This window comes from Ascaphus truei, chromosome 12 (assembly GCF_040206685.1).
Source record: "Ascaphus truei isolate aAscTru1 chromosome 12, aAscTru1.hap1, whole genome shotgun sequence".
In the NCBI taxonomy this organism is placed as follows: Eukaryota; Metazoa; Chordata; class Amphibia; order Anura; family Ascaphidae; genus Ascaphus; species Ascaphus truei.
This window is the reverse complement of record NC_134494.1, coordinates 45,865,259-45,892,905: the sequence shown is the minus strand read 5'-3', so window position 1 is coordinate 45,892,905 and position 27,647 is coordinate 45,865,259. Positions and strand designations below refer to the sequence as shown.

At 54.9% G+C, this 27,647-nt stretch overlaps 1 protein-coding gene across 5 annotated transcripts in view; it reads right to left on the bottom strand.

Annotated features, from left to right (window-relative positions):
- The window catches only part of LMO2 (LIM domain only 2), a 32,981-nt gene extending 7,205 nt beyond the window's left edge, over positions 1–25,776 (bottom strand). Inside the window, exons 1-3 of one of the 5 annotated variants that reach the window (XM_075567587.1) lie at positions 25,067–25,776; positions 24,618–24,924; positions 21,047–21,262 (exon numbers count right to left, since the gene is read on the bottom strand). In XM_075567587.1, the coding sequence (XP_075423702.1) occupies positions 21,047–21,262; positions 24,618–24,658 (257 nt within the window). In that variant the 5' untranslated portion in view covers positions 24,659–24,924; positions 25,067–25,776. Of the gene's footprint in view, positions 1–21,046; positions 21,263–24,617 lie in introns of all 5 variants that reach the window. The other 4 variants (XM_075567586.1, XM_075567590.1, XM_075567591.1 and 1 more) reach the window with 4 other exon arrangements.
- Between the last annotated feature and the right edge of the window lie 1,871 nt (positions 25,777–27,647).

The following is a 27,647-nucleotide window of genomic DNA, read 5'->3' as shown; positions in this document are numbered from 1 at the left end:
TAATACCTGAGATAGTCCCTGCGGTGCAGCGCTGAGTATAATACCTGAGATAGTCCCTGCGGCGCAGCGCTGAGTATAATACCTGAGATAGTCCCTGCGGCGCAGCGCTGAGTATAATACCTGAGATAGTCCCTGCGGCGCTGAGTATAATACCTGAGATAGTCCCTGCGGCGCTGAGTATAATACCTGAGATAGTCCCTGCGGCGCAGCGCTGAGTATAATACCTGAGATAGTCCCTGCGGCGCTGAGTATAATACCTGAGATAGTCCCTGCGGCGCAGCGCCGAGTATAATACCTGAGATAGTCCCTACGGCACTGAGTATAATACCTGAGATAGTCCCTGCGGCGCAGCGCCGAGTATAATACCTGAGGTAGTCCCTGCGGCGCTGAGTATAATACCTGAGATAGTCCCTGCGGCGCAGCGCTGAGTATAATACCTGAGATAGTCCCTGCGGCGCAGCGCTGAGTATAATACCTGAGATAGTCCCTGCGGCGCAGCGCTGAGTATAATACCTGAGATAGTCCCTGCGGCGCAGCGCTGAGTATAATACCTGAGATAGTCCCTGTGGCGCAGCGCTGAGTATAATACCTGAGATAGTCCCTGCGGCGCAGCGCTGAGTATAATACCTGAGATAGTCCCTGCGGCGCAGCGCTGAGTATAATACCTGAGATAGTCCCTGCGGCGCAGCGCTGAGTATAATACCTGAGATAGTCCCTGCGGCGCAGCGCTGAGTATAATACCTGAGATAGTCCCTGCGGCGCAGCGCTGAGTATAATACCTGAGATAGTCCCTGCGGCGCAGCGCTGAGTATAATACCTGAGATAGTCCCTGCGGCGCAGCGCTGAGTGTAATACCTGAGATAGTCCCTGCGGCGCAGAGCTGAGTATAATACCTGAGATAGTCCCTGCGGCGCAGCGCTGAGTATAATACCTGAGATAGTCCCTGCGGCGCAGCGCTGAGTATAATACCTGAGATAGTCCCTGCGGCGCAGCGCTGAGTATAATACCTGAGATAGTCCCTGCGGCGCTGAGTATAATACCTGAGATAGTCCCTGCGGCGCAGCGCTGAGTATAATACCTGAGATAGTCCCTGCGGCGCAGCGCTGAGTATAATACCTGAGATAGTCCCTGCGGCGCAGCGCTGAGTATAATACCTGAGATAGTCCCTGCGGCGCAGCGCTGAGTATAATACCTGAGATAGTCCCTGCGGCGCTGAGTATAATACCTGAGATAGTCCCTGCGGCGCAGCGCTGAGTATAATACCTGAGATAGTCCCTGCGGCGCTGAGTATAATACCTGAGATAGTCCCTGCGGCGCTGAGTATAATACCTGAGATAGTCCCTGCGGCGCTGAGTATAATACCTGAGATAGTCCCTGCGGCGCAGCGCTGAGTATAATACCTGAGATAGTCCCTGCGGCGCAGCGCTGAGTATAATACCTGAGATAGTCCCTGCGGCGCAGCGCTGAGTATAATTCCTGAGATAGTCCCTGCGGCGCAGCGCTGAGTATAATACCTGAGATAGTCCCTGCGGCGCTGAGTATAATACCTGAGATAGTCCCTGCGGCGCAGCGCTGAGTATAATACCTGAGATAGTCCCTGCGGCGCAGCGCTGAGTATAATACCTGAGATAGTCCCTGCGGCGCAGCGCTGAGTATAATACCTGAGATAGTCCCTGCGGCGCAGCGCTGAGTATAATACCTGAGATAGTCCCTGCGGCGCAGCGCTGAGTATAATACCTGAGATAGTCCCTGCGGCGCTGAGTATAATACCTGAGATAGTCCCTGCGGCGCTGAGTATAATACCTGAGATAGTCCCTGCGGCGCAGCGCTGAGTATAATACCTGAGATAGTCCCTGCGGCGCAGCGCTGAGTATAATACCTGAGATAGTCCCTGCGGCGCAGCGCTGAGTATAATACCTGAGATAGTCCCTGCGGCGCAGCGCTGAGTATAATACCTGAGATAGTCCCTGCGGCGCTGAGTATAATACCTGAGATAGTCCCTGCGGCGCAGCGCTGAGTATAATACCTGAGATAGTCCCTGCGGCGCAGCGCTGAGTATAATACCTGAGATAGTCCCTGCGGCGCTGAGTATAATACCTGAGATAGTCCCTGCGGCGCAGCGCTGAGTATAATACCTGAGATAGTCCCTGCGGCGCTGAGTATAATACCTGAGATAGTCCCTGCGGCGCTGAGTATAATACCTGAGATAGTCCCTGCGGCGCAGCGCTGAGTATAATACCTGAGATAGTCCCTGCGGCGCTGAGTATAATACCTGAGATAGTCCCTGCGGCGCTGAGTATAATACCTGAGATAGTCCCTGCGGCGCAGCGCCGAGTATAATACCTGAGATAGTCCCTGCGGCGCTGAGTATAATACCTGAGATAGTCCCTGCGGCGCAGCGCTGAGTATAATACCTGAGATAGTCCCTGCGGCGCAGCGCTGAGTATAATACCTGAGATAGTCCCTGCGGCGCAGCGCCGAGTATAATACCTGAGATAGTCCCTGCGGCGCAGCGCCGAGTATAATACCTGAGATAGTCCCTGCGGCGCTGAGTATAATACCTGAGATAGTCCCTGCGGCGCAGCGCTGAGTATAATACCTGAGATAGTCCCTGCGGCGCAGCGCTGAGTATAATACCTGAGATAGTCCCTGCGGCGCTGAGTATAATACCTGAGATAGTCCCTGCGGCGCAGCGCTGAGTATAATACCTGAGATAGTCCCTGCGGCGCTGAGTATAATACCTGAGATAGTCCCTGCGGCGCAGCGCTGAGTATAATACCTGAGATAGTCCCTGCGGCGCAGCGCCGAGTATAATACCTGAGATAGTCCCTGCGGCGCAGCGCCGAGTATAATACCTGAGATAGTCCCTGCGGCGCTGAGTATAATACCTGAGATAGTCCCTGCGGCGCAGCGCTGAGTATAATACCTGAGATAGTTCCTGCGGCGCAGCGCTGAGTATAATACCTGAGATAGTCCCTGCGGCGCAGCGCTGAGTATAATACCTGAGATAGTCCCTGCGGCGCAGCGCTGAGTATAATACCTGAGATAGTCCCTGCGGCGCAGCGCTGAGTATAATACCTGAGATAGTCCCTGCGGCGCAGCGCTGAGTATAATACCTGAGATAGTCCCTGCGGCGCAGCGCTGAGTATAATACCTGAGATAGTCCCTGCGGCGCAGCGCTGAGTATAATACCTGAGATAGTCCCTGCGGCGCAGCGCTGAGTATAATACCTGAGATAGTCCCTGCGGCGCAGCGCTGAGTATAATACCTGAGATAGTCCCTGCGGCGCTGAGTATAATACCTGAGATAGTCCCTGCGGCGCAGCGCTGAGTATAATACCTGAGATATTCCCTGCGGCGCAGCACTGAGTATAATACCTGAGATAGTCCCTGCGGCGCAGCGCTGAGTATAATACCTGAGATAGTCCCTGCGGCGCAGCGCTGAGTATAATACCTGAGATAGTCCCTGCGGCGCTGAGTATAATACCTGAGATAGTCCCTGCGGCGCAGCGCTGAGTATAATACCTGAGATAGTCCCTGCGGCGCTGAGTATAATACCTGAGATAGTCCCTGCGGCGCTGAGTATAATACCTGAGATAGTCCCTGCGGCGCTGAGTATAATACCTGAGATAGTCCCTGCGGCGCAGCGCTGAGTATAATACCTGAGATAGTCCCTGCGGCGCTGAGTATAATACCTGAGATAGTCCCTGCGGCGCAGCGCCGAGTATAATACCTGAGATAGTCCCTACGGCACTGAGTATAATACCTGAGATAGTCCCTGCGGCGCAGCGCCGAGTATAATACCTGAGGTAGTCCCTGCGGCGCTGAGTATAATACCTGAGATAGTCCCTGCGGCGCAGCGCTGAGTATAATACCTGAGATAGTCCCTGCGGCGCAGCGCTGAGTATAATACCTGAGATAGTCCCTGCGGCGCAGCGCTGAGTATAATACCTGAGATAGTCCCTGCGGCGCAGCGCTGAGTATAATACCTGAGATAGTCCCTGCGGCGCTGAGTATAATACCTGAGATAGTCCCTGCGGCGCAGCGCTGAGTATAATACCTGAGATAGTCCCTGCGGCGCTGAGTATAATACCTGAGATAGTCCCTGCGGCGCTGAGTATAATACCTGAGATAGTCCCTGCGGCGCAGCGCTGAGTATAATACCTGAGATAGTCCCTGCGGCGCTGAGTATAATACCTGAGATAGTCCCTGCGGCGCTGAGTATAATACCTGAGATAGTCCCTGCGGCGCAGCGCCGAGTATAATACCTGAGATAGTCCCTGCGGCGCTGAGTATAATACCTGAGATAGTCCCTGCGGCGCAGCGCTGAGTATAATACCTGAGATAGTCCCTGCGGCGCAGCGCTGAGTATAATACCTGAGATAGTCCCTGCGGCGCAGCGCCGAGTATAATACCTGAGATAGTCCCTGCGGCGCAGCGCCGAGTATAATACCTGAGATAGTCCCTGCGGCGCTGAGTATAATACCTGAGATAGTCCCTGCGGCGCAGCGCTGAGTATAATACCTGAGATAGTCCCTGCGGCGCAGCGCTGAGTATAATACCTGAGATAGTCCCTGCGGCGCTGAGTATAATACCTGAGATAGTCCCTGCGGCGCAGCGCTGAGTATAATACCTGAGATAGTCCCTGCGGCGCTGAGTATAATACCTGAGATAGTCCCTGCGGCGCAGCGCTGAGTATAATACCTGAGATAGTCCCTGCGGCGCAGCGCCGAGTATAATACCTGAGATAGTCCCTGCGGCGCAGCGCCGAGTATAATACCTGAGATAGTCCCTGCGGCGCTGAGTATAATACCTGAGATAGTCCCTGCGGCGCAGCGCTGAGTATAATACCTGAGATAGTTCCTGCGGCGCAGCGCTGAGTATAATACCTGAGATAGTCCCTGCGGCGCAGCGCTGAGTATAATACCTGAGATAGTCCCTGCGGCGCAGCGCTGAGTATAATACCTGAGATAGTCCCTGCGGCGCAGCGCTGAGTATAATACCTGAGATAGTCCCTGCGGCGTAGCGCTGAGTATAATACCTGAGATAGTCCCTGCGGCGCAGCGCTGAGTATAATACCTGAGATAGTCCCTGCGGCGCAGCGCTGAGTATAATACCTGAGATAGTCCCTGCGGCGCAGCGCTGAGTATAATACCTGAGATAGTCCCTGCGGCGCAGCGCTGAGTATAATACCTGAGATAGTCCCTGCGGCGCTGAGTATAATACCTGAGATAGTCCCTGCGGCGCAGCGCTGAGTATAATACCTGAGATATTCCCTGCGGCGCAGCACTGAGTATAATACCTGAGATAGTCCCTGCGGCGCAGCGCTGAGTATAATACCTGAGATAGTCCCTGCGGCGCAGCGCTGAGTATAATACCTGAGATAGTCCCTGCGGCGCTGAGTATAATACCTGAGATAGTCCCTGCGGCGCAGCGCTGAGTATAATACCTGAGATAGTCCCTGCGGCGCTGAGTATAATACCTGAGATAGTCCCTGCGGCGCTGAGTATAATACCTGAGATAGTCCCTGCGGCGCTGAGTATAATACCTGAGATAGTCCCTGCGGCGCAGCGCTGAGTATAATACCTGAGATAGTCCCTGCGGCGCTGAGTATAATACCTGAGATAGTCCCTGCGGCGCAGCGCCGAGTATAATACCTGAGATAGTCCCTACGGCACTGAGTATAATACCTGAGATAGTCCCTGCGGCGCAGCGCCGAGTATAATACCTGAGGTAGTCCCTGCGGCGCTGAGTATAATACCTGAGATAGTCCCTGCGGCGCAGCGCTGAGTATAATACCTGAGATAGTCCCTGCGGCGCAGCGCTGAGTATAATACCTGAGATAGTCCCTGCGGCGCAGCGCTGAGTATAATACCTGAGATAGTCCCTGCGGCGCAGCGCTGAGTATAATACCTGAGATAGTCCCTGCGGCGCAGCGCTGAGTATAATACCTGAGATAGTCCCTGCGGCGCAGCGCTGAGTATAATACCTGAGATAGTCCCTGCGGCGCAGCGCTGAGTATAATACCTGAGATAGTCCCTGCGGCGCAGCGCTGAGTATAATACCTGAGATAGTCCCTACGGCGCAGCGCTGAGTATAATACCTGAGATAGTCCCTGCGGCGCAGCGCTGAGTATAATACCTGAGATAGTCCCTGCGGCGCAGCGCTGAGTATAATACCTGAGATAGTCCCTGCGGCGCAGCGCTGAGTATAATACCTGAGATAGTCCCTGCGGCGCAGCGCTGAGTATAATACCTGAGATAGTCCCTGCGGCGCAGCGCTGAGTATAATACCTGAGATAGTCCCTGCGGCGCAGCGCTGAGTATAATACCTGAGATAGTCCCTGCGGCGCTGAGTATAATACCTGAGATAGTCCCTGCGGCGCAGCGCTGAGTATAATACCTGAGATAGTCCCTGCGGCGCAGCGCTGAGTATAATACCTGAGATAGTCCCTGCGGCGCAGCGCTGAGTATAATACCTGAGATAGTCCCTGCGGCGCAGCGCTGAGTATAATACCTGAGATAGTCCCTGCGGCGCTGAGTATAATACCTGAGATAGTCCCTGCGGCGCTGAGTATAATACCTGAGATAGTCCCTGCGGCGCAGCGCTGAGTATAATACCTGAGATAGTCCCTGCGGCGCTGAGTATAATACCTGAGATAGTCCCTGCGGCGCTGAGTATAATACCTGAGATAGTCCCTGCGGCGCTGAGTATAATACCTGAGATAGTCCCTGCGGCGCAGCGCTGAGTATAATACCTGAGATAGTCCCTGCGGCGCAGCGCTGAGTATAATACCTGAGATAGTCCCTGCGGCGCAGCGCTGAGTATAATTCCTGAGATAGTCCCTGCGGCGCAGCGCTGAGTATAATACCTGAGATAGTCCCTGCGGCGCTGAGTATAATACCTGAGATAGTCCCTGCGGCGCAGCGCTGAGTATAATACCTGAGATAGTCCCTGCGGCGCAGCGCTGAGTATAATACCTGAGATAGTCCCTGCGGCGCAGCGCTGAGTATAATACCTGAGATAGTCCCTGCGGCGCAGCGCTGAGTATAATACCTGAGATAGTCCCTGCGGCGCAGCGCTGAGTATAATACCTGAGATAGTCCCTGCGGCGCTGAGTATAATACCTGAGATAGTCCCTGCGGCGCTGAGTATAATACCTGAGATAGTCCCTGCGGCGCAGCGCTGAGTATAATACCTGAGATAGTCCCTGCGGCGCAGCGCTGAGTATAATACCTGAGATAGTCCCTGCGGCGCAGCGCTGAGTATAATACCTGAGATAGTCCCTGCGGCGCAGCGCTGAGTATAATACCTGAGATAGTCCCTGCGGCGCAGCGCTGAGTATAATACCTGAGATAGTCCCTGCGGCGCTGAGTATAATACCTGAGATAGTCCCTGCGGCGCAGCGCTGAGTATAATACCTGAGATAGTCCCTGCGGCGCAGCGCTGAGTATAATACCTGAGATAGTCCCTGCGGCGCAGCGCTGAGTATAATACCTGAGATAGTCCCTGTGGCGCAGCACTGAGTATAATACCTGAGATAGTCCCTGCGGCGCAGCGCTGAGTATAATACCTGAGATAGTCCCTGCGGCGCTGAGTATAATACCTGAGATAGTCCCTGCGGCGCAGCGCTGAGTATAATACCTGAGATAGTCCCTGCGGCGCAGCGCTGAGTATACCTGAGATAGTCCCTGCGGTGCAGCGCTGAGTATATTACCTGAGATAGTCCCTGCGACGCAGCGCTGAGTACAATACCTGAGATAGTCCCTGCGGCGCTGAGTATAATACCTGAGATAGTCCCTGCGGCGCAGCGCTGAGTATAATACCTGAGATAGTCCCTGCGGCGCAGCGCTGAGTATAATACCTGAGATAGTCCCTGCGGCGCAGCGCTGAGTATAATACCTGAGATAGTCCCTGCGGCGCAGCGCTGAGTATAATACCTGAGATAGTCCCTGCGGCGCAGCGCTGAGTATAATACCTGAGATAGTCCCTGCGGCGCAGCGCTGAGTATAATACCTGAGATAGTCCCTGCAGCGCTGAGTATAATACCTGAGATAGTCCCTGCGGCGCTGAGTATAATACCTGAGATAGTCCCTGCGGCGCAGCGCTGAGTATAATACCTGAGATAGCCCCTGCGGCGCTGAGTATAATACCTGAGATAGTCCCTGCGGCGCTGAGTATAATACCTGAGATAGTCCCTGCGGCGCAGCGCTGAGTATAATACCTGAGATAGTCCCTGCGGCGCTGAGTATAATACCTGAGATAGTCCCTGCGGCGCAGCGCTGAGTATAATACCTGAGATAGTCCCTGCGGCGCAGCGCTGAGTATAATACCTGAGATAGTCCCTGCGGCGCAGCGCTGAGTATAATACCTGAGATAGTCCCTGCGGCGCAGCGCTGAGGTATAATACCTGAGATAGTCCCTGCGGCGCTGAGTATAATACCTGAGATAGTCCCTGCGGCGCAGCGCTGAGTATAATACCTGAGATAGTCCCTGCGGCGCTGAGTATAATACCTGAGATAGTCCCTGCGGCGCAGCGCTGAGTATAATACCTGAGATAGTCCCTGCGGCGCAGCGCTGAGTATAATACCTGAGATAGTCCCTGCGGCGCAGCGCTGAGTATAATACCTGAGATAGTCCCTGCGGCGCAGCGCTGAGTATAATACCTGAGATAGTCCCTGCGGCGCTGAGTATAATACCTGAGATAGTCCCTGCGGCGCTGAGTATAATACCTGAGATAGTCCCTGCGGCGCAGCGCCGAGTATAATACCTGAGATAGTCCCTGCGGCGCTGAGTATAATACCTGAGATAGTCCCTGCGGCGCAGCGCCGAGAATAATACCTGAGATAGTCCCTGCGGCGCAGCGCTGAGTATAATACCTGAGATAGTCCCTGCGGCGCTGAGTATAATACCTGAGATAGTCCCTGCGGCGCTGAGTATAATACCTGAGATAGTCCCTGCGGCGCTGAGTATAATACCTGAGATAGTCCTGCGGCGCAGCGCTGAGTATAATACCTGAGATAGTCCCTGCGGCGCTGAGTATAATACCTGAGATAGTCCCTGCGGCGCTGAGTATAATACCTGAGATAGTCCCTGCGGCGCAGCGCTGAGTATAATACCTGAGATAGTCCTGCGGCGCTGAGTATAATACCTGAGATAGTCCCTGCGGCGCAGCGCGAGTATAATACCTGAGATAGTCCCTGCGGCGCTGAGTATAATACCTGAGATAGTCCCTGCGGCGCAGCGCTGAGTATAATACCTGAGATAGTCCCTGCGGCGCAGCGCTGAGTATACCTGAGATAGTCCCTGCGGCGCAGCGCTGAGTATATTACCTGAGATAGTCCCTGCGACGCAGCGCTGAGGTACAATACCTGAGATAGTCCCTGCGGCGCTGAGTATAATACCTGAGATAGTCCCTGCGGCGCAGCGCTGAGTATAATACCTGAGATAGTCCCTGCGGCGCAGCGCTGAGTATAATACCTGAGATAGTCCCTGCGGCGCAGCGCTGAGTATAATACCTGAGATAGTCCCTGCGGCGCTGAGTATAATACCTGAGATAGTCCCTGCGGCGCAGCGCTGAGTATAATACCTGAGATAGTCCCTGCGGCGCAGCGCTGAGTATAATACCTGAGATAGTCCCTGCGGCGCAGCGCTGAGTATAATACCTGAGATAGTCCCTGCAGCGCTGAGTATAATACCTGAGATAGTCCCTGCGGCGCAGCGCTGAGTATAATACCTGAGATAGTCCCTGCGGCGCTGAGTATAATACCTGAGATAGTCCCTGCGGCGCTGAGTATAATACCTGAGATAGTCCCTGCGGCGCGGCGCTGAGTATAATACCTGAGATAGTCCTGCGGCGCAGCGCTGAGTATAATACCTGAGATAGTCCTGCGGCGCAGCGCTGAGTATAATACCTGAGATAGTCCCTGCGGCGCAGCGCTGAGTATAATACCTGAGATAGTCCCTGCCAGCGCTGAGTATAATACCTGAGATAGTCCCTGCGGCGCTGAGTATAATACCTGAGATAGTCCCTGCGGCGCAGCGCTGAGTATAATACCTGAGATAGCCCCTGCGGCGCTGAGTATAATACCTGAGATAGCCCCTGCGGCGCTGAGTATAATACCTGAGATAGTCCCCTGCGGCGCAGCGCTGAGTATAATACCTGAGATAGTCCCTGCGCGCTGAGTATAATACCTGAGATAGTCCCTGCGGCGCAGCGCTGAGTATAATACCTGAGATAGTCCTGCGGCGCAGCGCTGAGTATACCTGAGATAGTCCCTGCGGTGCAGCGCTGAGTATATTACCTGAGATAGTCCCTGCGACGCAGCGCTGAGTACAATACCTGAGATAGTCCCTGCGGCGCTGAGTATAATACCTGAGATAGTCCCTGCGGCGCAGCGCTGAGTATAATACCTGAGATAGTCCCTGCGGCGCAGCGCTGAGTATAATACCCTGAGATAGTCCCTGCGGCGCAGCGCTGAGTATAATACCTGAGATAGTCCCTGCGGCGCAGCGCTGAGTATAATACCTGAGATAGTCCCTGCGGCGCAGCGCTGAGTATAATACCTGAGATAGTCCCTGCGGCGCAGCGCTGAGTATAATACCTGAGATAGTCCCTGCAGCGCTGAGTATAATACCTGAGATAGTCCCTGCGGCGCTGAGTATATACCTGAGATAGTCCCTGCGGCGCAGCGCTGAGTATAATACCTGAGATAGCCCCTGCGGCGCTGAGTATAATACCTGAGATAGTCCCTGCGGCGCTGAGTATAATACCTGAGATAGTCCCTGCGGCGCAGCGCTGAGTATATACCTGAGATAGTCCCTGCGGCGCTGAGTATAATACCTGAGATAGTCCCTGCGGCGCAGCGCTGAGTATAATACCTGAGATAGTCCCTGCGGCGCAGCGCTGAGTATAATACCTGAGATAGTCCCTGCGGCGCAGCGCTGAGTATAATACCTGAGATAGTCCCTGCGGCGCAGCGCTGAGTATAATACCTGAGATAGTCCCTGCGGCGCTGAGTATAATACCTGAGATAGTCCCTGCGGCGCAGCGCTGAGTATAATACCTGAGATAGTCCCTGCGGCGCTGAGTATAATACCTGAGATAGTCCCTGCGGCGCAGCGCTGAGTATAATACCTGAGATAGTCCCTGCGGCGCAGCGCTGAGTATAATACCTGAGATAGTCCCTGCGGCGCAGCGCTGAGTATAATACCTGAGATAGTCCCTGCGCGCAGCGCTGAGTATAATACCTGAGATAGTCCCTGCGGCGCTGAGTATAATACCTGAGATAGTCCCTGCGGCGCTGAGTATAATACCTGAGATAGTCCCTGCGGCGCAGCGCCGAGTATAATACCTGAGATAGTCCCCTGCGGCGCTGAGTATAATACCTGAGATAGTCCCTGCGGCGCAGCGCCGAGAATAATACCTGAGATAGTCCCTGCGGCGCAGCGCTGAGTATAATACCTGAGCATAGTCCCTGCGGCGCTGAGTATAATACCTGAGATAGTCCCTGCGGCGCTGAGTATAATACCTGAGATAGTCCCTGCGGCGCTGAGTATAATACCTGAGATAGTCCCTGCGGCGCAGCGCTGAGTATAATACCTGAGATAGTCCCTGCGGCGCTGAGTATAATACCTGAGATAGTCCCTGCGGCGCTCGAGTATAATACCTGAGATAGTCCCTGCGGCGCAGCGCTGAGTATAATACCTGAGATAGTCCCTGCGGCGCTGAGTATAATACCTGAGATAGTCCCTGCGGCGCAGCGCCGAGTATAATACCTGAGATAGTCCCTGCGGGCGCTGAGTATAATACCTGAGATAGTCCCTGCGGCGCAGCGCTGAGTATAATACCTGAGATAGTCCCTGCGGCGCAGCGCTGAGTATACCTGAGATAGTCCTGCGGCGCAGCGCTGAGTATATTACCTGAGATAGTCCCTGCGACGCAGCGCTGAGTACAATACCTGAGATAGTCCCTGCGGCGCTGAGTATAATACCTGAGATAGTCCCTGCGGCGCAGCGCTGAGTATAATACCTGAGATAGTCCCTGCGGCGCAGCGCTGAGTATAATACCTGAGATAGTCCCTGCGGCGCAGCGCTGAGTATAATACCTGAGATAGTCCCTGCGGCGCTGAGTATAATACCTGAGATAGTCCTGCGGCGCAGCGCTGAGTATAATACCTGAGATAGTCTCCTGCGGCGCAGCGCTGAGTATAATACCTGAGATAGTCCCTGCGGCGCAGCGCTGAGTATAATACCTGAGATAGTCCCTGCAGCGCTGAGTATAATACCTGAGATAGTCCCTGCGGCGCAGCGCTGAGTATAATACCTGAGATAGTCCCTGCGGCGCTGAGTATAATACCTGAGATAGTCCCTGCGGCGCTGAGTATAATACCTGAGATAGTCCCTGCGGCGCGCGCTGAGTATAATACCTGAGATAGTCCCTGCGGCGCAGCGCTGAGTATAATACCTGAGATAGTCCCTGCGGCGCAGCGCTGAGTATAATACCTGAGATAGTCCCTGCGGCGCAGCGCTGAGTATAATACCTGAGATAGTCCCTGCAGGCGCTGAGTATAATACCTGAGATAGTCCCTGCGGCGCTGAGTATAATACCTGAGATAGTCCCTGCGGCGCAGCGCTGAGTATAATACCTGAGATAGCCCCTGCGGCGCTGAGTATAATACCTGAGATAGCCCCTGCGGCGCTGAGTATAATACCTGAGATAGTCCCTGCGGCGCAGCGCTGAGTATAATACCTGAGATAGTCCCTGCGGCGCTGAGTATAATACCTGAGATAGTCCCTGCGGCGCAGCGCTGAGTATAATACCTGAGATAGTCCCTGCGGCGCAGCGCTGAGTATAATACCTGAGATAGTCCCTGCGGCGCAGCGCTGAGTATAATACCTGAGATAGTCCCTGCGGCGCAGCGCTGAGTATAATACCTGAGATAGTCCCTGCGGCGCAGCGCTGAGTATAATACCTGAGATAGTCCCCTGCGGCGCAGCGCTGAGTATAATACCTGAGATAGTCCCTGCGGCGCTGAGTATAATACCTGAGATAGTCCCTGCGGCGCAGCGCTGAGTATAATACCTGAGATAGTCCCTGCGGCGCAGCGCTGAGTATAATACCTGAGATAGTCCCTGCGGCGCAGCGCTGAGTATAATACCTGAGATAGTCCCTGCGGCGCAGCGCTGAGTATAATACCTGAGATAGTCCCTGCGGCGCTGAGTATAATACCTGAGATAGTCCCTGCGGCGCAGCGCTGAGTATAATACCTGAGATAGTCCCTGCGGCGCAGCGCTGAGTATAATACCTGAGATAGTCCCTGCGGAGCTGAGTATAATACCTGAGATAGTCCCTGCGGCGCTGAGTATAATACCTGAGATAGTCCCTGCGGCGCTGAGTATAATACCTGAGATAGTCCCTGCGGCGCAGCGCTGAGTATAATACCTGAGATAGTCCCTGCGGCGCAGCGCTGAGTATAATACCTGAGATAGTCCCTGCGGCGCTGAGTATAATACCTGAGATAGTCCCTGCGGCGCTGAGTATAATACCTGAGATAGTCCCTGCGGCGCAGCGCTGAGTATAATACCTGAGATAGTCCCTGCGGCGCTGAGTATAATACCTGAGATAGTCCCTGCGGCGCAGCGCCGAGTATAATACCTGAGATAGTCCCTGCGGCGCTGAGTATAATACCTGAGATAGTCCCTGCGGCGCAGCGCCGAGTATAATACCTGAGATAGTCCCTGCGGCGCTGAGTATAATACCTGAGATAGTCCCTGCGGCGCAGCGCTGAGTATAATACCTGAGATAGTCCCTGCGGCGCAGCGCTGAGTATAATACCTGAGATAGTCCCTGCGGCGCAGCGCTGAGTATAATACCTGAGATAGTCCCTGCGGCGCAGCGCTGAGTATAATACCTGAGATAGTCCCTGCGGCGCTTAGTATAATACCTGAGATAGTCCCTGCGGCGCAGCGCCGAGTATAATACCTGAGATAGTCCCTGCGGCGCTGAGTATAATACCTGAGATAGTCCCTGCGGCGCAGCGCCGAGTATAATACCTGAGATAGTCCCTGCGGCGCAGCGCTGAGTATAATACCTGAGATAGTCCCTGCGGCGCTGCGCTGAGTATAATACCTGAGATAGTCCCTGCGGCGCAGCGCTGAGTATAATACCTGAGATAGTCCCTGCGGCGCTTAGTATAATACCTGAGATAGTCCCTGCGGCGCAGCGCCGAGTATAATACCTGAGATAGTCCCTGCGGCGCTGAGTATAATACCTGAGATAGTCCCTGCGGCGCAGCGCCGAGTATAATACCTGAGATAGTCCCTGCGGCGCAGCGCTGAGTATAATACCTGAGATAGTCCCTGCGGCGCTGAGTATAATACCTGAGATAGTCCCTGCGGCGCTGAGTATAATACCTGAGATAGTCCCTGCGGCGCTGAGTATAATACCTGAGATAGTCCCTGCGGCGCAGCGCTGAGTATAATACCTGAGATAGTCCCTGCGGCGCTGAGTATAATACCTGAGATAGTCCCTGCGGCGCTGAGTATAATACCTGAGATAGTCCCTGCGGCGCAGCGCTGAGTATAATACCTGAGATAGTCCCTGCGGCGCTGAGTATAATACCTGAGATAGTCCCTGCGGCGCTGAGTATAATACCTGAGATAGTCCCTGCGGCGCAGCGCTGAGTATAATACCTGAGATAGTCCCTGCGGCGCAGCGCTGAGTATAATACCTGAGATAGTCCCTGCGGCGCTGAGTATAATACCTGAGATAGTCCCTGCGGCGCAGCGCCGAGTATAATACCTGAGATAGTCCCTGCGGCGCTGAGTATAATACCTGAGATAGTCCCTGCGGCGCAGCGCTGAGTATAATACCTGAGATAGTCCCTGCGGCGCAGCGCCGAGTATAATACCTGAGATAGTCCCTGCGGCGCAGCGCCGAGTATAATACCTGAGATAGTCCCTGCGGCGCTGAGTATAATACCTGAGATAGTCCCTGCGGCGCAGCGCTGAGTATAATACCTGAGATAGGGACTGAGTATAATACCTGAGATAGTCCCTGCGGCGCAGCGCTGAGTATAATACCTGAGATAGTCCCTGCGGCGCAGCGCTGAGTATAATACCTGAGATAGTCCCTGCGGCGCAGCGCTGAGTATAATACCTGAGATAGTCCCTGCGGCGCAGCGCTGAGTATAATACCTGAGATAGTCCCTGCGGCGCAGCGCTGAGTATAATACCTGAGATAGTCCCTGCGGCGCAGCGCTGAGTATAATACCTGAGATAGTCCCTGCGGCGCAGCGCTGAGTATAATACCTGAGATAGTCCCTGCGGCGCAGCGCTGAGTATAATACCTGAGATAGTCCCTGCGGCGCAGCGCTGAGTATAATACCTGAGATAGTCCCTGCGGCGCAGCGCTGAGTATAATACCTGAGATAGTCCCTGCGGCGCAGCGCTGAGTATAATACCTGAGATAGTCCCTGCGGCGCAGCGCTGAGTATAATACCTGAGATAGTCCCTGCGGCGCAGCGCTGAGTATAATACCTGAGATAGTCCCTGCGGCGCAGCGCTGAGTATAATACCTGAGATAGTCCCTGCGGCGCAGCGCTGAGTATAATACCTGAGATAGTCCCTGCGGCGCAGCGCTGAGTATAATACCTGAGATAGTCCCTGCGGCGCAGCGCTGAGTATAATACCTGAGATAGTCCCTGCGGCGCAGCGCTGAGTATAATACCTGAGATAGTCCCTGCGGCGCAGCGCTGAGTATAATACCTGAGATAGTCCCTGCGGCGCAGCGCTGAGTATAATACCTGAGATAGTCCCTGCGGCGCAGCGCTGAGTATAATACCTGAGATAGTCCCTGCGGCGCAGCGCTGAGTATAATACCTGAGATAGTCCCTGCGGCGCTGAGTATAATACCTGAGATAGTCCCTGCGGCGCTGAGTATAATACCTGAGATAGTCCCTGCGGCGCTGAGTATAATACCTGAGATAGTCCCTGCGGCGCAGCGCTGAGTATAATACCTGAGATAGTCCCTGCGGCGCTGAGTATAATACCTGAGATAGTCCCTGCGGCGCAGCGCTGAGTATAATACCTGAGATAGTCCCTGCGGCGCTGAGTATAATACCTGAGATAGTCCCTGCGGCGCAGCGCTGAGTATAATACCTGAGATAGTCCCTGCGGCGCAGCGCTGAGTATAATACCTGAGATAGTCCCTGCGGCGCAGCGCTGAGTATAATACCTGAGATAGTCCCTGCGGCGCTGAGTATAATACCTGAGATAGTCCCTGCGGCGCTGAGTATAATACCTGAGATAGTCCCTGCGGCGCAGCGCTGAGTATAATACCTGAGATAGTCCCTGCGGCGCTGAGTATAATACCTGAGATAGTCCCTGCGGCGCAGCGCCGAGTATAATACCTGAGATAGTCCCTGCGGCGCTGAGTATAATACCTGAGATAGTCCCTGCGGCGCTGAGTATAATACCTGAGATAGTCCCTGCGGCGCTGAGTATAATACCTGAGATAGTCCCTGCGGCGCAGCGCTGAGTATAATACCTGAGATAGTCCCTGCGGCGCAGCGCCGAGTATAATACCTGAGATAGTCCCTGCGGCGCAGCGCTGAGTATAATACCTGAGATAGTCCCTGCGGCGCAGCGCTGAGTATAATACCTGAGATAGTCCCTGCGGCGCAGCGCCGAGTATAATACCTGAGATAGTCCCTGCGGCGCAGCGCTGAGTATAATACCTGAGATAGTCCCTGCGGCGCAGCGCTGAGTATAATACCTGAGATAGTCCCTGCGGCGCAGCGCTGAGTATAATACCTGAGATAGTCCCTGCGGCGCAGCGCCGAGTATAATACCTGAGATAGTCCCTGCGGCGCTGAGTATAATACCTGAGATAGTCCCTGCGGCGCTGAGTATAATACCTGAGATAGTCCCTGCGGCGCAGCGCTGAGTATAATACCTGAGATAGTCCCTGCGGCGCAGCGCTGAGTATAATACCTGAGATAGTCCCTGCGGCGCAGCGCTGAGTATAATACCTGAGATAGTCCCTGCGGCGCAGCGCTGAGTATAATACCTGAGATAGTCCCTGCGGCGCTGAGTATAATACCTGAGATAGTCCCTGCGGCGCTGAGTATAATACCTGAGATAGTCCCTGCGGCGCAGCGCTGAGTATAATACCTGAGATAGTCCCTGCGGCGCAGCGCTGAGTATAATACCTGAGATAGTCCCTGCGGCGCTGAGTATAATACCTGAGATAGTCCCTGCGGCGCAGCGCTGAGTATAATACCTGAGATAGTCCCTGCGGCGCAGTGCTGAGTATAATACCTGAGATAGTCCCTGCGGCGCAGCGCTGAGTATAATACCTGAGATAGTCCCTGCGGCGCAGCGCTGAGTATAATACCTGAGATAGTCCCTGCGGCGCAGCGCTGAGTATAATACCTGAGATAGTCCCTGCGGCGCTGAGTATAATACCTGAGATAGTCCCTGCGGCGCAGCGCTGAGTATAATACCTGAGATAGTCCCTGCGGCGCAGCGCTGAGTATACCTGAGATAGTCCCTGCGGCGCAGCGCTGAGTATAATACCTGAGATAGTCCCTGCGGCGCAGCGCTGAGTATATTACCTGAGATAGTCCCTGCGACGCAGCGCTGAGTACAATACCTGAGATAGTCCCTGCGGCGCTGAGTATAATACCTGAGATAGTCCCTGCGGCGCAGCGCTGAGTATACTACCTGAGATAGTCCCTGCGGCGCAGCGCTGAGTATAATACCTGAGATAGTCCCTGCGGCGCAGCGCTGAGTATAATACCTGAGATAGTCCCTGCGGCGCAGCGCTGAGTATAATACCTGAGATAGTCCCTGCGGCGCAGCGCTGAGTATAATACCTGAGATAGTCCCTGCGGCGCTGAGTATAATACCTGAGATAGTCCCTGCGGCGCTGAGTATAATACCTGAGATAGTCCCTGCGGCGCTGAGTATAATACCTGAGATAGTCCCTGCGACGCGGCGCTGAGTATAATACCTGAGATAGTCCCTGCGGCGCGGCGCTGAGTATAATACCTGAGATAGTCCCTGCGGCGCAGCGCTGAGTATAATACCTGAGATAGTCCCTGCGGCGCAGCGCTGAGTATAATACCTGAGATAGTCCCTGCGGCGCAGCGCTGAGTATAATACCTGAGATAGTCCCTGCAGCGCTGAGTATAATACCTGAGATAGTCCCTGCGGCGCTGAGTATAATACCTGAGATAGTCCCTGCGGCGCAGCGCTGAGTATAATACCTGAGATAGTCCCTGCGGCGCAGCGCTGAGTATAATACCTGAGATAGCCCCTGCGGCGCTGAGTATAATACCTGAGATAGTCCCTGCGGCGCTGAGTATAATACCTGAGATAGTCCCTGCGGCGCAGCGCTGAGTATAATACCTGAGATAGTCCCTGCGGCGCAGCGCTGAGTATAATACCTGAGATAGTCCCTGCGGCGCTGAGTATAATACCTGAGATAGTCCCTGCGGCGCAGCGCTGAGTATAATACCTGAGATAGTCCCTGCGGCGCAGCGCTGAGTATAATACCTGAGATAGTCCCTGCGGCGCAGCGCTGAGTATAATACCTGAGATAGTCCCTGCGGCGCAGCGCTGAGTATAATACCTGAGATAGTCCCTGCGGCGCTGAGTATAATACCTGAGATAGTCCCTGCGGCGCTGCGCTGAGTATAATACCTGAGATAGTCCCTGCGGCGCAGCGCTGAGTATAATACCTGAGATAGTCCCTGCGGCGCTGAGTATAATACCTGAGATAGTCCCTGCGGCGCAGCGCTGAGTATAATACCTGAGATAGTCCCTGCGGCGCTGAGTATAATACCTGAGATAGTCCCTGCGGCGCTGAGTATAATACCTGAGATAGTCCCTGCGGCGCAGCGCTGAGTATAATACCTGAGATAGTCCCTGCGGCGCAGCGCTGAGTATAATACCTGAGATAGTCCCTGCGGCGCAGCGCTGAGTATAATACCTGAGATAGTCCCTGCGGCGCAGCGCTGAGTATAATACCTGAGATAGTCCCTGCAGCGCAGCGCTGAGTATAATACCTGAGATAGTCCCTGCGGCGCAGCGCTGAGTATAATACCTGAGATAGTCCCTGCGGCGCAGCGCTGAGTATAATACCTGAGATAGTCCCTGCGGCGCTGAGTATAATACCTGAGATAGTCCCTGCAGCGCTGAGTATAATACCTGAGATAGTCCCTGCGGCGCTGAGTATAATACCTGAGATAGTCCCTGCGGCGCAGCGCTGAGTATAATACCTGAGATAGTCCCTGCGGCGCAGCGCTGAGTATAATACCTGAGATAGTCCCTGCGGCGCTGAGTATAATACCTGAGATAGTCCCTGCGGCGCAGCGCTGAGTATAATACCTGAGATAGTCCCTGCGGCGCAGCGCTGAGTATAATACCTGAGATAGTCCCTGCGGCGCAGCGCTGAGTATAATACCTGAGATAGTCCCTGCGGCGCAGCGCTGAGTATAATACCTGAGATAGTCCCTGCGGCGCAGCGCTGAGTATAATACCTGAGATAGTCCCTGCGGCGCAGCGCTGAGTATAATACCTGAGATAGTCCCTGCGGCGCAGCGCTGAGTATAATACCTGAGATAGTCCCTGCGGCGCAGCGCTGAGTATAATACCTGAGATAGTCCCTGCGGCGCTGAGTATAATACCTGAGATAGTCCCTGCGGCGCTGAGTATAATACCTGAGATAGTCCCTGCGGCGCAGCGCTGAGTATAATACCTGAGATAGTCCCTGCGGCGCTGAGTATAATACCTGAGATAGTCCCTGCGGCGCTGAGTATAATACCTGAGATAGTCCCTGCGGCGCAGCGCTGAGTATAATACCTGAGATAGTCCCTGCGGCGCAGCGCTGAGTATAATACCTGAGATAGTCCCTGCGGCGCAGCGCTGAGTATAATACCTGAGATAGTCCCTGCGGCGCTGAGTATAATACCTGAGATAGTCCCTGCGGCGCAGCGCTGAGTATAATACCTGAGATAGTCCCTGCGGCGCAGCGCTGAGTATAATACCTGAGATAGTCCCTGCGGCGCTGAGTATAATACCTGAGATAGTCCCTGCGGCGCAGCGCTGAGTATAATACCTGAGATAGTCCCTGCAGCGCTGAGTATAATACCTGAGATAGTCCCTGCGGCGCTGAGTATAATACCTGAGATAGTCCCTGCGGCGCTGAGTATAATACCTGAGATAGTCCCTGCGGCGCAGCGCTGAGTATAATACCTGAGATAGTCCCTGCGGCGCTGAGTATAATACCTGAGATAGTCCCTGCGGCGCAGCGCTGAGTATAATACCTGAGATAGTCCCTGCGGCGCTGAGTATAATACCTGAGATAGTCCCTGCGGCGCTGAGTATAATACCTGAGATAGTCCCTGCGGCGCAGCGCTGAGTATAATACCTGAGATAGTCCCTGCGGCGCAGCGCTGAGTATAATACCTGAGATAGTCCCTGCGGCGCAGCGCTGAGTATAATACCTGAGATAGTCCCTGCGGCGCTGAGTATAATACCTGAGATAGTCCCTGCGGCGCAGCGCTGAGTATAATACCTGAGATAGTCCCTGCGGCGCAGCGCTGAGTATAATACCTGAGATAGTCCCTGCGGCGCAGCGCTGAGTATAATACCTGAGATAGTCCCTGCGGCGCAGCGCTGAGTATAATACCTGAGATAGTCCCTGCGGCGCAGCGCTGAGTATAATACCTGAGATAGTCCCTGCGGCGCAGCGCTGAGTATAATACCTGAGATAGTCCCTGCGGCGCTGAGTATAATACCTGAGATAGTCCCTGCGGCGCTGAGTATAATACCTGAGATAGTCCCTGCGGCGCTGAGTATAATACCTGAGATAGTCCCTGCGGCGCAGCGCCGAGTATAATACCTGAGATAGTCCCTGCGGCGCTGAGTATAATACCTGAGATAGTCCCTGCGGCGCTGAGTATAATACCTGAGATAGTCCCTGCGGCGCAGCGCTGAGTATACCTGAGATAGTCCCTGCGGCGCAGCGCTGAGTATACCTGAGATAGTCCCTGCGGCACAGCTTGCGCCCCAGCTTGTAGTAGAGTCTCCTCCCGACCTCTCCCAGCCGGCAGCCGCACAGGTCACAGCTCAGGCAGTCCTCGTGCCAGTATTGATCGATGGCCTTTAGGAAGTAGCGGTCCCCGATGCTCTGCTGGCAGCCCCCGCATGTCAGCAGTGAGGGGGGTATCTGCAGCACCTCGTCCACAGTCTCACTGCGCAAAACAACACAAAGCACACAGTGACCGCTCTGCTCCGGAGCCCCTCTAAGCCAGTCCCGGTTTTATATCTCCTACTCCAGGGGTCCCGCTCCAGTCCTCGAGACCCCCCAACAGGTCAGGTTTTCAGGCTCTGCTTCAGCACAGGTAATGATGTCGAAGACTGAGCCACTGATTAAGTCACCTGTACTGAAGCAGGGATAGCCTGAAAACCTGACCTGTTGCACCCCACACCCCGCCCTGTTCTACTCCTGGGGAAAATACAGTGAGCAGCAGCCACACCGGGACTGGCCGTGCGTGGCCTGGGTAACCGGGGGTCACTCTGCTGGAAGACGTGGTTGGTGATGTGGTCATTCAGCAGAAATGATTATCTTGTTTACAAATATATAATGTGTCTGAAATAATTGTACACCCAGGGCGGAATACAATGTGTGTGTATGGTCTGGGTTAGGGTATGTAACTCTGTAGGTGCCTCTGTCCCTTAGCTATTGCTTCACAGAGCGGCGATGCTGCACCTAAAGAAACAAGAAACCGGTTCAATACGTGGCAAAGCCCTTGTGATCTCACGTGGCGCCTACAATGTGTTTGATCCCAACAAACCATCCCCTATATAGAATCCCCTATACACGGGGCCCCCCAAAAATGCCTCCGTACCCAACATAACAATTGGTACTTTATTCAGAAGTTCTACGTTATCAACACCAAAGATATTCACTATGACCGAGCAGAATGGGCGTGACGCGGGGGATCGGGGCGTGCGCACTTCCCACTGGGTTCACAATCAGTAACGTTAGTGATAATAGTGACGAGGAATTCCATCTCGTGTGCCGCCTGTTCACAGCTTTCCTTCATGGAATATAAATGTCATTTCTTCCGGGTTCACAAGTCCAAATCATTGTTCCAGCAAACCGTAAAAATAACAATATATACAGAGCGACGTAATGGTTTGTGTTCCAGTAGGAAGCAACGCCAACCAGACCCTGCTCCCTTCATCGTGTACTATAAAGGTTTGTAAAGGCGCAGGAATGTCCCTAATATCCCGCTGTGTGATAGGAAAAGCGGGGTGGGACGGGCACGCAATTTATAAGGGCCACACCGCTGAAATATTCCTTACACTGAGCTCTGAGGTGCAATGATATATTCTCTGCAGGTGGAAATAAGAGGCGTACATACAGTGATCAGACATCCTATAACACATGACCTTTAGGCCTCTGCTCTGACCTTGGATAGGCCTCACGTTGTACAGTGCAAACCCTTTGTACACTGTGACTCCCTTTCAGTGGCTTCTAATCTGTGTTTTTCTTGCAGCTGCTTATCAGTGGAATGTCCCGAGCTGCACATCACCTGTCTGTAATTCCGATGGTGGGAACACGGAGCATCTAAAGCAAACCGCCAGTGTATAAATAACCCCCCACATACAGAATATATTACACGCCATACACAGTGAACCCCCAACCCCATTTATTTTGGGGCGCTGGCATATATAGCCATAAAGGTTATGCTTTATATCTAATGTTTAATATATGTTAGCATTATTTCGGCATGTCACTGCTTCGCACGGGAATTGGGTTTAATACAGTATATATATATATATATAGGTGTTTTTCTAGGGGGAAAAGGGCTCCAGAAACCGGAGAAAGAAAATACTCGTATATCTAAATGACTACGAGTACTTCAGAGTAACGATTCCCACACAGTGCTGCGCCCGTTCCTAACAAAATACTCATCGCTGTGTGGGGGTTCTTGTTGATCCCTAAAAAAGTGTGTGTGTGTGTGTGTAGTGTGTAGTGTGTGTCTGACCATGCACACCTCACGCTCCTAACACATGGAAAAAGCAAGTCAAATAAATGTGGCCGTGAGACCGGAATGACCACAGTGTACCCCAAACACGGAGAACCATTTAACTCTTCAACTGCCGGTGGCATTTGTAATATACAATATTAATAATGATTAGATTGTATTATGGCACCAACCAAGTACATAGCAGAGGGGTATAGGGGACTAGCAGAGGGTTATAAGGGAACAGCAGAGGGGTATAGGGGACGAGCAGAGGAGTATAGAGGACGAGCAGAGGGGTATAGGGGACTAGTATAGGGGACTAGCAGAGGGGTATAGGGGACTAGCAGAAGGGTATAGGGGACTAGCAGAGGGGTATAGGGGACTAGCAGAGGGGTATAGGGGACTAGCAGAGGGGTATAGGGGACTAGCAGAGGGGTATAGGGGACTAGCAGAGGGGTATAGGGGACTAGCAGAGGGGTATAGGGGACTAGCAGGGGGGTATAGGGGACTAGCAGAGGGGTATAGGGGACTAGCAGAGGGGTATAGGGGACTAGCAGAGGGGTATAGGGGACTAGTAGAGGGGTATAGGGGCCTAGCAGAGGGTTATATGGGACTAGCAGAGGGGTATAGGGGACTAGCAGAGGGGTATAGGGGACTAGCAGAGGGGTATAGGGGACAAGTAGAGGGGTATAGGGGCCTAGCAGAGGGGTATAGGGGCCTAGCAGAGGGTTATATGGGACTAGCAGAGGGGTATAGGGGACTAGCAGAGGGGTATAGGGGACTAGCAGAGGGGTAAATGGGACTAGCAGAGGGGTATAGGGGACTAGCAGAGGGGTATATGGGACTAGCAGAGGGGTTTGCAGACACTATCAGCAGAAGAGTAGACTGTCTTAGACATTATCAGTAAGGGCCCCTCCTGTGGGGTCGCCTGCAGACCTCTGGCTTTGTGCACGTGTCCTGGGTCCTTAAAGGAATCGCTCCCCACAGCAATCCTCCCTAATTCCAAACACTGCAACTTCTCTCCCTCACTTCACACCTCTCTGTGCCCCCCCCCCCCCACACCTCTCTGTGCCCCCTTCACACCTCTCTGTGCCCACTTCACACCTCTCTGTGCCCCCTTCACACCTCTATGCCCCCGCACACCTCTCTGTGCCCCCCCTTCCCACCTCTATGCCCCCCCACACCTCTCTGTGCCCCCTTCACACCTCTCTGTGCCCCCCTCACACCTCTCTGTGCCCCCCTCACACCTCTCTGTGCCCCCTTCACACCTCTATGCCCCCCTCACACCTGTGCCCCCTTCACATCTTTACGCAACCCTCACACCTCCATGCCCCCCCTTCACACCTCTGTGCCCCCTTCACATCTTTACGCCCCCCTCACACCTCCATGCCCCCCTCTCACCTCCCTGCGCCCCCCCTCACACCTCCCTGCGCCCCCCCGCCCCCAACACCTTACCTCTCTGCGCCCCCCTCACACCTCTCTGCACCCCCTCACACCTCCCGGTGCCCCCCCCCCCCTCACACCTCTCTTTACCCCCTCTCCCTCTCTATAACAAAGCACAGGAAATCCTCACTCTGCAGGGTCCATGCTCTTCCTCTCTATAGCCGATGACATTTGCTGGCTCCTGTATTCTTCTCCCCGCAGGGTCACCTCTCAGCCCCTCCGCAGGGTCACCTCTCAGCCCCTCCGCCGCCGCAGGGAGATGCTGCGCAGGGTCCCCCCCGGTTACAAGCTCAGACAGCGGTGACTCCGGCACAGAGTCCCTGCCTCCCCGTGTCACATGCGAGGTGTCGCCGGTCCCCCCTCTCCATCCTGTGTATCTGACACCAGCCAGCTGTGCGAGTGCTGTGTCCTGCTGCCTGTGTCCCTGTCCCTGCTGCCTGTGTCCTGCTGCCCGTGTCCCTGTCCCTGCTGCCCGTGTCCCTGCTGCCCGTGTCCTGCTGCCTGTGTCCCTGTCCCTGCTGCCCGTGTCCCTGCTGCCTGTGTCCCTGTCCCTGTCCCTGCTGCCTGTGTCCCTGCTGCCTGTGTCCTGCTGCCTGTGTCCCTGTCCCTGCTGCCTGTGTCCTGCTGCCCGTGTCCCTGCTGCCTGTGTCCCTGTCCCTGCTGCCTGTGTCCTGCTGCCTGTGTCCCTGTCCCTGCTGCCTGTGTCCTGCTGCCCGTGTCCCTGCTGCCTGTGTCCCTGTCCCTGCTGCCTGTGTCCTGCTGCCCGTGTCCTGCTGCCCGTGTCCCTGCTGCCCGTGTCCCTGCTGCCCGTGTCCTGCTGCCCGTGTCCCTGCTGCCCGTGTCCCTGCTGCCCGTGTCCTGCTGCCTGTGTCCCTGTCCCTGCTGCCTGTGTCCTGCTGCCTGTGTCCTGCTGCCTGTGTCCCTGTCCCTGCTGCCTGTGTCCCTGCTGCCTGTGTCCCTGCTGCCTGTGTCCCTGCTGCCTGTGTCCCTGCTGCCTGTGTCCTGCTGCCTGTGTCCTGCTGCCTGTGTCCCTGTCCCTGCTGCCTGTGTCCTGCTGCCTGTGCCCCTCCTACCTGTGTCCCTGCTGCCTGTGACTCTGCTGCCTGTGTCCTGCCTGTGCCCCTGTCGCTACTGCCTGTGTCCCTGCTGCCTCTGCCCCTCCTACCTGTGTCCTGCTGCCTGTGTCCCTGCTTCCTGTGACCCTGTCCCTGCTGCCTCTGCCCCTGTCCCTCTGCCCCTGTCCCTCTGCCCCTGCTGCCTATGTCCTGCCAGTGCCCCTGTCCCTGCTTCCTCTGCCCCCTCCCGTGCTTATATAGCACATGTGGGCAGTGTTCTGGCTCTTAGTTCAGCCCCCCCCCCCTCTCTCTCTCTCTGTCTCTCTGTCTCTCTGTCTCTCTGTCTCTCTGTCTCTCTGTCTCTCTGTCTCTCTGTCTCTCTGTCTCTCTGTCTCTCTGTCTCTCTGTCTCTCTGTCTCTCTGTCTCTCTGTCTCTCTGTCTCTCTGTCTCTCTGTCTCTCTGTCTCATTTCCTTTTTCCTGATCACCATTCAAATACAATACAAGGAAATCACATTTAAAGGGACAGCTGCTCCTTTCTGTCTCTCTGTGACTGGCCCCTGGGGGTATTAGAATTACAACACTGCGATATCCCAGCCCCCTGCCTTATTAACCCTTGCATGGGGAGGAGGACCATCAATGTATTGCAAAACATTGCGGTCAGTAGCTGCCCCTGTCCAGCAGTGCTGGGGTTAAACAGGCAGTATTTTCAGGGCAGCATTGAATGAGTTGGGCGAGCAGCGGGTGCCCTGTGCAGGGTACAGGAGCAGCGGGGTGCAGGGTACAGGAGCAGCGGGGTGCAGGGTACAGGAGCAGCGGGGTGCAGGGTACAGGAGCAGCGCGGTGCCTGTGCAGGGTACAGGAGCAGCGGGGTGCCCTGTGCAGGGTACAGGAGCAGCGGGGTGCAGGGTACAGGAGCAGTGGGGTGCAGGGTACAGGAGCAGCGGGGTGCAGGGTACAGGAGCAGCGGGGTGCAGGGTACAGGAGCAGCGGGGTGCAGGGTACAGGAGCAGCGGGGTGCAGGGTACAGGAGCAGCGGGGTGCAGGGTACAGGAGCAGCGGGGTGCAGGGTACAGGAGCAGCGGGGTGCAGGGTACAGGAGCAGCGGGGTGCAGGGTACAGGAGCAGCGGGGTGCCTGTGCAGGGTACAGGAGCAGCGTGGGGCCCTGTGCGGGGTACAGGAGCAGCGGGGTGCAGGGTACAGGAGCAGCGGGGTGCAGGGTACAGGAGCAGCGGGGTGCAGGGTACAGGAGCAGTGGGGTGCAGGGTACAGGAGCAGCGGGGTGCAGGGTACAGGAGCAGCGGGGTGCAGGGTACAGGAGCAGTGGGGTGCAGGGTACAGGAGCAGCGGGGTGCAGGGTACAGGAGCAGCGGGGTGCAGGGTACAGGAGCAGCGGGGTGCAGGGTACAGGAGCAGCGGGGTGCAGGGTACAGGAGCAGCGGGGTGCCTGTGCAGGGTACAGGAGCGGCGCGGGGCCCTGTGCGGGGTACAGGAGCAGCGGGGTGCAGGGTACAGGAGCAGCGGGGTGCAGGGTACAGGAGCAGCGGGGTGCAGGGTACAGGAGCAGCTGCCCTGGTTATTACTGTGCCCTTGGTTTAATTAGTATGGCGGTTATTTCAGGGCCTGATGTTGCGCTTGTGCGAGGACGGTTTCATTGTCTTAAATAAGAGAAGATATCGCTCTACGTAATGAAGCATCGCTTAGATTGTCAGCTCTTCGGACCAGGCACTCCTTTTCCTAATGTTACTTTTATGTGTGCAGCGCTTATTCCCACTGTCCCCATCACTGCGTCCTGGCGCCCGTTAGCGCTGAAACGCTTTTTCCCACTGTCCCCATCACTGCGTCCTGGCGCCCGTTAGCGCTGAAGCGCTTTTTCCCACTGTCCCCATCACTGCGTCCTGGCGCCCGTTAGCGCTGAAGCGCTTTTTCCCCCTGTCCCCATCACTGCGTCCTGGCGCCCGTTAGCGCTGAAGCGCTTTTTCCCACTGTCCCCATCACTGCGTCCTGGCGCCCGTTAGCGCTGAAGCACTTTTTCCCACTGTCCCCATCACTGCGTCCTGGCGCCCGTTAGCGCTGAAGCGTGACCTGCATGGATAGCACGTTAC